The 13,896-nt window shown below is 38.3% G+C and overlaps 1 protein-coding gene across 3 annotated transcripts in view; it reads right to left on the reverse strand.

The window, feature by feature from the left end:
• Nucleotides 1–13,896, reverse strand: part of st6galnac3 (ST6 (alpha-N-acetyl-neuraminyl-2,3-beta-galactosyl-1,3)-N-acetylgalactosaminide alpha-2,6-sialyltransferase 3) — a 131,109-nt gene that overhangs the window by 18,194 nt on the left and 99,019 nt on the right. For all 3 annotated transcript variants that reach the window (XM_067454293.1, XM_067454292.1, XM_067454294.1), the window contains one exon: nucleotides 1,670–1,777. In XM_067454293.1, coding sequence (XP_067310394.1) covers nucleotides 1,670–1,777 — 108 coding nt within the window. The remainder of the gene's footprint in view (nucleotides 1–1,669; nucleotides 1,778–13,896) is intronic.

The following is a 13,896-nucleotide window of genomic DNA, read 5'->3' on the forward strand; positions in this document are numbered from 1 at the left end:
TATTAACCTGACTTTTAATTAATCAATTGGTGTTAGAAATAGCTCATATGAAAAGCTAAAACCCTCCCAAATGATGTTTAATGCACTGAAATAAATAATTTTCACAGAAGAAATATTTATCATTTAATCAAGACAGAAAGGTCAAATTTTTCAAATTTTTCTTTTGAAAGGTCAAAAGTTTTGTCGCCTATACAGAAATGTAACAAATTTACTGCAAATACAAAAATATGTCAGCAAATTAAGTGGTGGAGCTGTGAGATCCAAATTTAATATCTTGTATGACTTCCATGAGCTTGAAGGACTGCATCCATGCGGTTTGGCAAGGATGCATACAATTTATTGATGAAGTCATCAGGAATAGCTAAGAAAGCAGTCTTGCATGCCTCCCAGAGTTCATCAATATTCTTTGGTTTCGTCTTTCATGCGTCCTCTTTCATCCTACCCCACATATGCTCAATGATGTTCATGTCTGGTGACTGGGCTGGCCAATCCTGGAGCATATTGATCTTCTTCGCCTTGAGGAACTTTGATGTGGAGATGGAAGTATGCGATGGAGCACCGTCCTGCTGCAGAATTTGGCCTCTTTTATGGTTGGGAATATAAGAGGTAGCTAAGATTTCTTGGTATTTTAGACTATTGATGTTCCCTTCCATCCTGCAGATCTCGCACACCCCCATACTGGATGCAACCCCAGAACATGATTTTTCCGCCACCAAACTTCACTGTTTTCTGGGTGAATCTCGGATCCATTCGGGCACCAGTAGGTCTCCTGCAATATTTGCGGCGACTGGTGTAATTCAACTGAAGATTCATCTGAAAAGCCTTGGATTTTCGAGCCAACAAACGGTCCTCTCGAGCAGTTGTCTTGTGGGGTCTGCCTGACCTGGGCTTGTCAAAAACGTCTCCAGTCTCTTTAAATCTTTTTTTTTATCCTCTGTACTTGACGCTGAGACACATTGAAGGTGTCTGCCACATCAGCAGTGGATCCGGTCTTCAGCCTCTTGATAATCAAAACTTTAGTTTCAGGGTGAATCTTAGGCATGTTTGCAGAGGTCTAGTTGCAGTTGATGTGAAGGTCTAGCGTACTGGGGTTCTTTTTATACACACTTGAGACCTAATTGATCCAATATTAGTCACAGGGGAAGCTCATATGACAAGGTGACAACACTTATGTCTTTGCAAAAATTGACTCAATGGGCTTTACCAAGCTGTGAATATTAGAATACTTTTTGAAAGTTTAGTTTTTCACTGAAACATTATCACAAAAAGCTGGTGGGATTAAAATTAGCCATTTCTTGTAAAAATATCTTGATTAGAAATATATTTCAGCGGCACTTTAGGTCAATTTGTACACAAGCGACAAGACTTTTGGCAGGGACTGTATATATATGTATATAGTTATTATTATTTTTTATTTTTATTTTTTATTTTTTCAAAAACCTTTAACATTCCAAGTGAAACATTTTTTTTTTAATCCATCTCATGACCCCTTTAAAATTTAAAGCAAAGATATAGGCATGTATGTTTGTATTATGACAGGGGGGTTGTTTCCTCAATTGAAACTTACAGAACTGCTCTTGTATCAGCTCTGCTGTCCTGTTACACTGTGGCAACAAGTGAGGCTGCTTTAAAGACCACTGTCAAGTGATAGATTGCATGTCAGTCTTACTTGCAGTATGTGTCATTAATCATGCCGTAGACTCGGATCTCCTTGCACATGTCCATGGCCAGAATGAGAGTGAACCAGCCGGTGCTCAGGTACGACCCAGACTGAATCCTGCCAACATAATATCATGATGCCATTACTCAAAATACCCTATTTACACATGTATACATTTATTTATTCCAAATGAAGTGGTTGATTAAGCATGCATTGGAGAGATCTCCTCATTATAGATCCCTGAAAGCTGTAATATCGCTTTGAAAAGGAGAAATGAAGCGCCAGTGTATAGAAAAAACCGGGTATACCTTACTGATGAAGATAGTGAGGGTGACCAGGACTAATAACACAAACACTGCTATATAGAAAATAGAAAACAGAAAATAGCTTTATGGCTAAGAATAGTTGAAATGAAATCCAAAAATCAGAGATGAGTTTGAATAAAGTCTCATCTTGCTTTAAATGCACACATGCTCCCTTGCCTTACATAAAAGAACCTCCACAACCTCAGTACCTCCATCACACAGTCCTGACACTTATGTTCCCTGCAACTTGAGCCTGTGAAACTCTCCCCTGCAGGGCTCAGGAAAGTGGTCAATCATCAAGACATATTAGAGCACGTGGCCATTTAGAGAAGCTATTGGCACCTGTGGAAAAATCCATTTCCCAGGCGCTTTGTAAAGAACACTGGTTTCATCAGAAAGAGCAGACCTGTTTTCAAAGTACAGACATTAATTCCCAGCCATCTACCTTTCTCAGCTCTGTGCACCATTATATTGCCATTCATACAGTTTCTGAGACATTGTTCAGCTAAACGTAACAACCCTTAATGATGGCTTCTCTGGCAGCTAGAGAAACTTAAAGGGATAGATGTCTTGCACCCCTAAAAAAAAAACAAAAACAAAAAAAAAACAAAAAAAAAACAAAGAACATATGCTGTTTGGTGGACCACAAAAGAACATTTGATGAATATTCATGTAGCTCTTTTGTATACAGTTAATCTTGACCATAACTGTCAAACTCCAATAAGCCACAAAAATAGTCCATTAAAACCTGTGTGCTACATTACACTCTTTGTGTGACAAACAGACAAATGTAAGTTGCTATTCACTGAAAATCCTCTGCCTTAGTCAAATTTTACTGTACTCCAATTTGAATGCACTGAATGAAAAATTCAGATTTAATAATTAATGACCCTTATATTTGGTTTCTCTTTAGAAGACTTGGAATACTGTGCACCAGTCATACTACTTTATAGAAATGGAACCTTTATGGTCCCTTTTGGAGCTTGACAGTTGCAGTAAAATGGAAAATAGTTTCTTGCTCATGAACTTGGAACAACAATGGACTTTCTTTGTAATGTATAAAAAACATTGTAGCATTCTTCAAAATATCTTCTTTTTTTTTCCAAAAGTAAATGTGCCATTTTATTAATATCCTTTTTTACTATCCCGTTAAGAAGAGGGGGGGACAAGTATAGCTAAATGCAAGTGACATTTTCTAAGCTCATTTGTGCTATAGAAAATAAAAGAATATAAATAGACTTCTCTTCACAATTGTAAATACAACCAAAATTCATGTTTATGGTAATGCACTTACAATGGAAGTACATGAGGCAAGACACTAGAATAATAACCTTCAAATAAACAGTATTTGTAACAGCTACAAGACTTATACAACATTATACGATTCCACAAGTGTGATAGAATTGCTTAGCAACCTTGTGGAAATGGAGAATCACTGCTATTCTTTACCTAATTGATTTATCTAAACAGCTCATTTTTTATAGTGCGGTTCTGCTGACTAATACAGCTGAACAGTGCTTCCCTAAGATGTTTTAAACTATTTCTTCCCCTGGGATGAGTTTTTCATTTAGCCAGAATGGTATAGTTGCCTAGCACTCTTAGGCAGTGCCAATTTATCTTTGTGAGGAAACTAAGTACAGCCATTATTACCTGACACATTAAAGAAGACAGACAGTTCCTCCAAGCTAAGGTTGTGTTTACTTTCATTTCAGCTAGATCTATTAATAACCCTGAGGCTGTCAGCAGTTGCTAGTAAATGATAGGCCTTTAGTAAGTGCACCAGCTCCTGTTCTTAAGTGGTTTTACCTGGTCAGCACAACTTCAATTTATCCACCGGCAGCTAATGGTGCCATATCTGTTTTCAGTTATGCCAATATACAGAGTTTGTACCTCAGACATTGCTGAACTCCTTCCTGTGTGTGACAGATAAAAGATTTGAAATGCCAGCTAAATTCTATGGGCAAATCTTTATTTTGGGTCAACTTTTGCCACTTGTTATATGTGTATTGATGTATAAAACTAATTTAATTCTATTTTAAAATATTATTTTGGATAATTTTAAATGTTTAATGTAGATCTACATTTAAAAAAAATGTTTTTAATGTAGATTTAATTTAAATGGGTCCTATTATGTGATATTTTTTAAATTACAAATTGTCATCTTTCTTTAGTGTGTAATGTTGCTGTTTGAACATGAAAAAGGTTTGCAAAGTTAAAAAGCACAAAGTCACTCCAACTGCCCACTATTCGCGAACTCCCTGAAACGCATGGGCGATGTAAAATATGTGAAATAATGTGTGTCTAATACTAAATAAACGAAATCAAGTATAGCACAAACACTGTAATATATTTTCCTGATTTATCACTTTTTTCTTTTGTCAAATCAACTTCACTTATGTTGTTCAGATAAATTGAAAATTAATTTTATTAAGAAGAACAGGCTTAGTTCGACAAACCTAGTAAAATTAATTTGATCTTACTATACACTAACCAAATCACAGCGACCTAATCAAACAAAACATTGACATGTGTTGACCTTACAAAACTGACTTAATCTGAATTAAATAAATAGCATTTTGTGTAAAAACTTTCTTAAATTAAATTTAAGTAAGGTTAATTCTTCTTCTTAATATTTTGTTTCATCTATACACTCACCTAAAGGTGTTTGACCCCCTTGACTGTGTTTGACCCCCTTTTGCGTTCAGAACTACCTTAATTCTACATGGTACTGATTCAACAAGGTGCTGAAAGCATTCTTTAGAAATGTTGGCCCATATTGATAGGATAGCATCTTGCAGTTGATGGAGATTTGTGGGATGCACACCCAGGGCATGAAGCTCCCGTTCCACCACATCCCAAAGATGCTCTATTGGGTTGAGATCTGGTGACTGTGGGGGCCATTTTAGTACAGTGAACTCATTGTCATGTTCAAGAAACCAATTTGATATTATTCGAGCTATGTGACATGGTGCATTTTCCTGCTGGTGGTCATAAAGGGATGGACATGGTCAGAAACAATGCTCAGGTAGGTCGTGGCATTTAAACAATGCTCAATTGGCACTAAGGGGCCTAAAGTGTGCCAAGAAAACATCCCCCAAGCAGACAGGAAACATGTTGTGAGAAAAAAGACATTAGACCATGACTTTCTGAAAGCATAAATCAAACATATTTTCCAAAACAACCATTAGTTGCCCTAATTGCCATTTACAAGTGACAGGAGAGACTTTTTGCCTTGGCCAAGTGAATACATCAGCAACAAAAGCATCTCCAATTACATGGCAAGAGTTTCAGTTTGTTATAGTGTGTGTTTTGAGAAGCAATCTAGCGAAGGAATTTGTTGAGTTTTATGTTTTTCTGAGTGATCGTTGCGGTTGTCAGCCGTGACGGAAAACGACAGTTTTCTCTGCCAAGCACAGCTCTTAGACACGCTCTCCGCTTCTCTGTTGCTTGATGGTGTGCTTTAAAATGAAATCAGATACATCAGTTGGATTCTGTGATGTGGAGCTACAATTTATTTATTTTTTAAACAAGTAACACTACAATAAGGTTTCATTTGTTAACATTAGTTAACTACATTAGTTAACAAGTATTAACAATATTTCAATATTTCATATTTATTCATTAACACCAAAAGTTGTATCTGTTAACATTAGTTATGCACTGTGAATGAATATGGACATTTTATAAACTAAAATTAACAAAGGTTTATAAATGCTGTAAAAATATATTGCTCATTGTTAGCTATTGTTAACTAATGCATTAACATGTTAAAAAAAAAATTGTAACGTGTTATTCAAAGACTTGTTAAAAATAATTTTGTTATCAATCACCTTGTTTACATTGCAGTTTTAACTAGCTGGAAATAGCAAATACTTTACTACAGACCCTATGATCAACACATTTAAATATTAAGCATAACTTAATATTCATAGGTCAAGCATTAGTCGGTTTGATAGATTGCAATGGCACATATGTAGTCGCTTGAGTAACTCTTGATGGATGTTTTGGCCCAATTTGCAAATAAGGGATGCTTTCATGCAGGATATACATTCTTGAAAACATTATGCTTCATGCAATGGCATATTCCTGGATGTTTTCAACAAATTCTCAAAGGAAATCTATAGGCAGACATAAGTTTTGTTTGTGCATTCTGTAAATAGTGCTTTATTAAGTTTCGAGAGCAAGAGCTCTTTATGAGTCATAATAGCTCAGTCTCAGCAGTGAATGCATGGCATCAAAAGAAATAAAGGGCAAGAATAAGGTGAGCTCAAATAATACAGCAAAAAGTTTCTGTACATACATGAAAAATTCCAAAATGCTTAATGTAGCGAGTTGATGCACTTTAGACTGCTTACCGGACGGATTTCATCTGCAGAAATATTCATTAATCTGTGACAGGCTAAAGCCTTATGCTCTGATCTCTATCAGCTCAGAGAAACAGCATTGCATGATTTTACCATCTTTCATGGTTGGAAATAGATCTAATGTCTTTAACATCAGTTTCAGCTCATCTTGTGCATTTAAACCAGGGAGAAATATTTCTGGATTTGATTTACTGTGAAGTTAAGCGAATGAATTTCATAAACGTGCAGATTTTTGCGCCAAGGCATACTAAGATCAATATGTGTCAAATGCTTATTATTCTTTAAAAAATAAATAAAAATGAAAAATTAAAATAATTAATCCAGCTATCTTCATTTAGAGATAGAGATTAATATTGTAAATAGATTAAAATAGATTTATTATAAACTCATACTGTGTATTTTATAAATTTATTAAATATGACGTGCATCTCTGTATATGGTGTATCTCAGTGTAATTTAAATAAACATCTAGCAAATGAAATGCTTAATGGGTTTTGTATTGCTATTCTGGTTCATCTGGTTTTAATACATTTATCTGCACTTGAATAAACAAGAAAAAAACATTTCATTTCATTAAGTGTATCCTGCTCTTTCTCTTAAAAAAATAAATAATGAAATCTATTGACTCTTTATTTTCCAAATATCATGGAATGTGTACAAAGGAATTCTTTGGTAAAAACTTTTAAAGAGGGTGGTCTTAAAGGACAACTCCGGCAATTTTTTAAGTTTATCTTGATCGTTATATCTTTGTGAGTACAGTCTATAGAAGAAAAAAAAAAACGGATTAGTGCTTGCAACATAGAGCTGTTACAGTAAATGCCCAGAGCCCCCAATCAGCTAAAACGGCAGCTTTGGGGGCATAAACGTAAAGGGTGTCTTTGTGCCTCTTAACAGACACAAAATGCAATTAAAATGTCTGTCCAACAAGAACAGGTTCCTTACATGACAGCAAGAGCGTTTAGCCATTGTTTAAATTCACCCGTATTAGACGGCTAGCTGTCTCGCGCTGAAGTCCCGTGGGAACTCCGTTGTAGGCAAATAGTTAAATAGTCCAGTTGGGAAGAGCGTTGTGTGTGTAAAGAGTGATTGCTCTGCTCATCGGTTCTCAGTATTGAACGTGTCCGAAAGAAACTGTTTTCGATTCTGTACTGCTGATCCGAGAACCGCTGCACATTCAGTTACTCGCGCATGCTCAGGTTTAGCGGCTTTCAGAGTTTATCAGTTCTCTCAGCAAACCATGTCTCAGTTCAGTGAACGGTTGGAGTTAACAACATATAATTCAAGATATTAGTTTATTTCTATTCGGAGGAATAGAAATAATTGAGACCGCTGATTTGGTGAACTGGTTCGCTAAAAAGAACCAGTTAAAAAGAACGATTGTGATTGTGAATCATAGAGTGATGGTCCGATCGGGCTCACAAGTGAAGAAATGGTTCACGTTTGTGCCTTTCTGAATTGTGGCAACAGGATGCAAAAATTTTCAGCGAACACTTTGACAAGGATGACTAACTTACACAGACACAACACAGCGGGACCGGTTGAACAAAAATGCCATTCCGTGATTGAAGACGGGTGCAACCATTGTGGAGGTAATGTAAACTTTATTTATCCTTCCATTTTGGCACACACGGCTTGAGGAAAGATGTGCAGTAATAAAATAATCATGCTTTACACACCCAATGTTTGTACACACATTTGCCTTTTTTTGGCTACAACTGCGTTCCCACGTGACTTCAGCGCAAGACTACAGCTAGCCGTCTGAAAACACTGTTTAGGTGAATTTAAACAATGGCTAAGTGGCCAAACACATTTTGTTGTAAGGGACCTGTTCATGTTGGACAGACATTTTAATTGCTTTTTGTGTCTGTTAAGAGGCACAGAGACCTTACGTTTATGTCCCCATAGCTGCCGTTTTAGCTGAGTTGCAGCTCTGGGCATTAACTGTAACAGCTCCGTGTTGCAAGTACCAATCCGGTTCGTGTTTTTTTTCTATAGACTGTACTCACAAAGGTATAACGATCAAGATAAACTTAAACATTCTCCGGAGTTGTCCTTTAACACTTTAGATTTTCAAAATATCAACCAGACATTCCAGAAAACGTCTCGGTTACGTATGTAACCCTCGTTCCCTGAAGAAGGGAACGGAGACGTACGTCGGAACTGAACCGACAAATTGGGATCTGAATTCGTCGGTTCAGTTCCAACGTACGTCGAACGTGACTGACTGAAAGGGAATTGGATTAGGAAGTGTTATTCTAACAACAGATTGCCCTGGTTTTGGATCCCTAATCTTATCTTCAAACACTGTTATGACCTTAAATTCGTATTAACGTATTAAATTTTAAGTGAAACAAATTACCTATTAAACTCTCGAATTTTCAGAAACAAGCTCTAGAATCCAGGAAGATTGCTTTTTATATTTTAATAAGGTTATTAAAAGTATCCCTGTCAGTTTAAAAACTTTGATTAAAGCGCATTTTAGATATGTCTGTTTAAACAATTATATTCCTACAATGGTGTTTATGTATTAGATAAAAAATGCAACATCTTTATTAGAAATGCTCTTTCTTCAACTCCAAGAAACATCCCTAAAGCAAAATCTAAATGGAGTATCTGTTATTTGAACCTTGATTTGAATAACTTATGGTCTTTTCCTCACATGCTGTTTATCCCAAGTAAAATAAAGAACCCCATTTCAACATGTCTTGTAATTTATTTTTGAGCATGTTCCTTTTAAACTATTGAAAAAGAATCAGTTCCACATTCTCAAAGTCTTTTTGGTCAGAAGTTACCTTTAGATTCCCTGCTGATTACCTGAAGTTACCTTTAAATACCAATTCGATTTCTGTACAGAATCTACAATTGTTACGGTATTATAAACGGTATTATGTTGTCTTCAGGGTAAATTTCATCTTCACAAAGCCAGAACCATTCACTGTAATCCTGATTTTAAGAATGTTCTCCTCTGATATAAAAAGTCAATTTCCTTTAGGAAAATGTCAAAACCTTTACACTCAAAGGTTTTGGAAACGTATAACATCCTTGAGTCTGTTGTAAAGAACCTTTAATTTCTCATATTGACAAAATATAATATTATGTTGAGTTGTATATAGCCTAAGTCTCATAGTGCAATCATTATTATTATTTTTTTTTTAAATACCCTCATTATACATTAGTTAAAATTGCATGCGGTATATAAATGTAGAACAGGTCACCATTTATTTTAGGTTCTCTAGGTATAAAATAAATAAAATGCTGTTTAAACCATTTTAGATTGAATCCATTTTAGATTGGGGGCGTGGCCAGCGAGGTATTAAAAGCCTTGTGTGTTTGAAACATTTTGGCTAGAGAGAAGCAATTCAATTGACTGATAGACAACTACTCTGTAAGTGTTTGTAACTTTTCTCATTTGATTGTTTGTTCATTTGTTGTTGGATAAGTGTGTCTGTGTAGTGCTGAGGTGTGTATTATTAGTTTTGGTATATTCTCTGGGTGTGTGTGGGAGTTAGCATTTGTTGAGTTAGCATTTGTTTGGTCATTGCCACGTTGGAAGGGAGTTTGTTGGGGGCGTTCCCAGCTGCTTTCAATAACGATACTCAAGTGAGTATAAATAGCGTGATAGTCCGCGGCAGCGGAAGCGGCAGTGTGAAGCCCTCCTTGTGTGAAGACCGACGAGTGTAAAGACTTCAACTCTTCCCAGTGCAACTCTGCCCGAGCAAGGACCCCGGCAAGGCACTTGAGTATCATCTTCCTTTTCATTATTTGTGTTCGGCTCTAATTCCTATCTGGCCTTTTCTCTGATTTGTATTCACCATGTGCTTTCAAATCTCAACTATAACTACTAGCACTCGTAAATCACGCTCCGTACGCACGAGACGCCGTAATCCTAATAATTTGCGCTATATCCTAACATCCTCTGCTACTTTACTCTTTATTCCAATTGGTCTCTGGAATTGCCAGTCGGCTGTAAACAAAGCAGACTTTATTTCATCTATTGGGACTCATTCTCAGCTTAGCCTCATGGCCCTAACTGAGACCTGGATCAAACCAGAGGACACTGCCACTCCTGCAGCACTCTCAAGCAATTATACTTTTTCACACACTCCTCGGCCTATTGGGAGGGGTGGGGGTACTGGTTTGCTTATCTCAAATGATTGGAAATTTGATCCATTACCGTCTCTACCGGCCAATTCATTTGAATCGCACTCAATCACTATTACTCACCCTGTTAAAATCCATGTGGTAGTGGTCTATCGTCCTCCAGGTCACCTCGGTAACTTTGTGGAGGAGTTGGATGTGTTACTTTCTAGCTTCCCTGAGGATGGCACTCCACTGATTCTGCTTGGCGACTTCAACATCCATCTTGATAAACACCTAGCTGCAGACTTCAGCACTCTACTGACTTCATTTGACCTTAAGTTAGTATCTACTACGGCTACTCACAGATCAGGTAACCATTTAGACCTGGTCTACACACGCAACTGCTCCACAGACAACACTTTAGTTACTCCATTACACACCTCAGACCACTTTCTCATCACTCTTAACCTCATACTGACTCCAGATACAAAACATACTCCTACACAGATTACCTTTCGGCGTAATCTACGCTCACTCTCTCCCTCTCGCCTATCCACTATGGTTTCATCTTCACTCCCTCCACCTGCTCAGTTCTCAGCACTGGACACTAACGGTGCTACTGACACTCTTTGCTCCACTCTAACATCCTCCTTAGACAGTTTTTGCCCCCTTTCATCCAGACCAGCCCGCCCCACCCCATCTGCCCCCTGGCTGTCTGAAGTTCTCCGTGAACATCGCTCTGGACTCAGGGCGGCAGAGAGGAAATGGCATAAATCTAAAAACAATACTGACCTTGCCTTTTATCAGTCTCTTCTCTCTTCTTTCTCTACAAATGTCTCCACTGCTAAAACAACATACTACCACAACAAAATCAACAATTGCTCTGACTCTCGCCAACTCTTTAAAACATTCTCCTCTCTCCTTTGTCCACCTCCTCCCCCTCCTTCATCAACTCTTACAGCTGATGACTTTGCATCATTTTTCACCAACAAAACAGCTCTCATTAGCAAACAGTTCTCCTCATCACTAACTGACACGCACATCTCAACAACTAACACGAACACGCTTCCATCCTTCTCTCCACTCTCCGAGGCAGATATTTCTAAACTCATCCTTTCCAATCACCCTACTACCTGTCCACTTGATCCTATTCCCACTCACCTCCTTCAGGCTATTTCTTCTTCAATCACTCCTGCACTCACTCACATTGTCAACACTTCTCTTCACACGGGAACCTTTCCCACAGCATTTAAGCAGGCTCGGGTAACCCCACTGCTTAAGAAACCCTCTCTGAATCCAGCACTTTTAGAAAACTACCGACCGGTATCCCTTCTGCCTTTCATTGCAAAGACCCTTGAGCGAGTTGTGTTCAATCAACTCTCTAAGTTTCTTGAAAGGGACAACCTCCTAGACAACAACCAATCCGGCTTCAAAAGCGGTCATTCGACTGAGACGGCCTTGCTCTCGGTAACTGAGGCACTGAGACTGGCAAAAGCAGCTTCCAAATCCTCAGTGCTCATTCTGCTGGATCTGTCTGCTGCTTTTGACACAGTTAACCACCAGATCCTCCTGTCAACACTTAAGAGGACGGGGATCTCAGGATCTGCTCTCCAGTGGTTCAGGTCTTACCTCTCTGGTAGGTCCTACAGGGTGTCATGGAGAGGTGAAGTGTCTAAGTCTTATAATCTAGCTACTGGGGTTCCCCAGGGCTCAGTCCTTGGACCACTTCTCTTCTCCATCTACATGTCATCATTAGGTTCTGTCATTCAGAAACACGGCTTCTCCTATCACTGCTATGCGGATGACACTCAACTTTACTTCTCATTTCAACCAGATGATCCTACAGTCAGTGTTCGTATCGCTGCCTGTCTGACAGACATTTCTGACTGGATGAAAGAGCATCATCTTAAACTCAATCTTGCAAAGACAGAATTACTTGTTTTCTCAACCAACCCAGCACTTCATCAAAATTTCTCCATTCAGCTTGGTTCATCGACCATAACTCCATCAAGGACAGCAAGAAACCTTGGATTTGTGATTGATGACCAGTTAAACTTCACTGACCACATTACTGCAACAGCCCGGTCCTGCAGATTTGCTTTATACAACATTAGAAAGATTAGACCCTTCCTATCAGAACAGGCTGCACAACTCCTGGTTCAAGCTCTTGTTCTCTCCAGACTGGATTATTGTAATGCTCTTCTGGCTGGGCTTCCAGCATGCACTATCAAACCCTTGCAGCTGATCCAGAATGCAGCGGCGAGAGTGGTCTTTAATGAGCCGAAGAGAGCGCATGTTACGCCTCTCTTCATCAAACTGCACTGGTTGCCAATGGCTGCTCGCATCAAATTCAAGGCACTAGTTATCGCCTACAAAACAACCTCTGGCTTGGCACCAATATACCTAAATTCACTTGCTCAGACTTACACACCCTCCAGAAGCTTGCGTTCTGCGAACGAGCGGCGCCTCGTGGTTCCATCCCAAAGAGGCATGAAATCGCTCTCACGGACATTTTCCTGGACCGTTCCTACCTGGTGGAATGACCTGCCGATCTCAATTCGTGCTGCCGAGTCTGTAGCCATTCTTAAAAAACATCTTAAGACACATCTTTTCCATTTGCACTTGACCAATACAGAATAGCACTTACTGATCACCACAGCAACGACCAAAAGCGTACACTCCGGGATCATATCTACGTCACTCATCCGGATTTGCGCCTTCAGGCGGGTATGTTACATAGTAATCATAACTATCAGAATCCAGTGTTCTGTATATTGCGTACGTGAGTTTTTGTTGTAGATGGCTATTGCTGCGCGTTTAGCTAGAATACAAAACCAACCCATTGGGCCACTGAATCTGCATTAACGACAACAGCTGGGGCAACAGCCTTAGTCCTAATGGGTTGTAGCTATCTTAGCTATCAAAATCCAGTGTTCGGCACTGTGCGGACGTGAGTTTTTGTTGTAGATGTCTGTCTTTTTAAAAAAAAAAAAAAAAAAAAAAAAAAAAAAAAAGTGTTTGTGTATTGTGCTAATTAATTGAGATTTCTTACAGCTCTTACAGGTTTTTGGCCTTGTCTGTTCCGTTGCTTCTATTACTCTCCCCTTTTTTGTAAGTCGCTTTGGATAAAAGCGTCTGCTAAATGATTAAATGTAAATGTAAATGTAAATGAATCTCTCAAACTGCAGGTGGTTACCTGTTTCAGTTACCGAAATCAAGCATTGTTTTATAGGCTGTGTTAAATGCAAGCTAAACATCAAAACTAATAAAATAACTTTACAGAGACAGCCAGAATTGATTTTTTTTTTTTAGATCTAAAATCAATCTTCAAGGGCTAAATAGACTTTGTTGAACTTCAAATCTAATCTGGGCATAGCTGCATTTGCTGCAGGGAAGAATATGAGTGAGCAAAATAATGAACAATTTCAGTATTTGAATTCTGCTCACATCCCATCTCAGTAATGTCTCTTTCAAAGGCTCCAGGATC

Source organism: Pseudorasbora parva, chromosome 9 (assembly GCF_024679245.1).
Source record: "Pseudorasbora parva isolate DD20220531a chromosome 9, ASM2467924v1, whole genome shotgun sequence".
Lineage (NCBI taxonomy): Eukaryota > Metazoa > Chordata > Actinopteri > Cypriniformes > Gobionidae > Pseudorasbora > Pseudorasbora parva.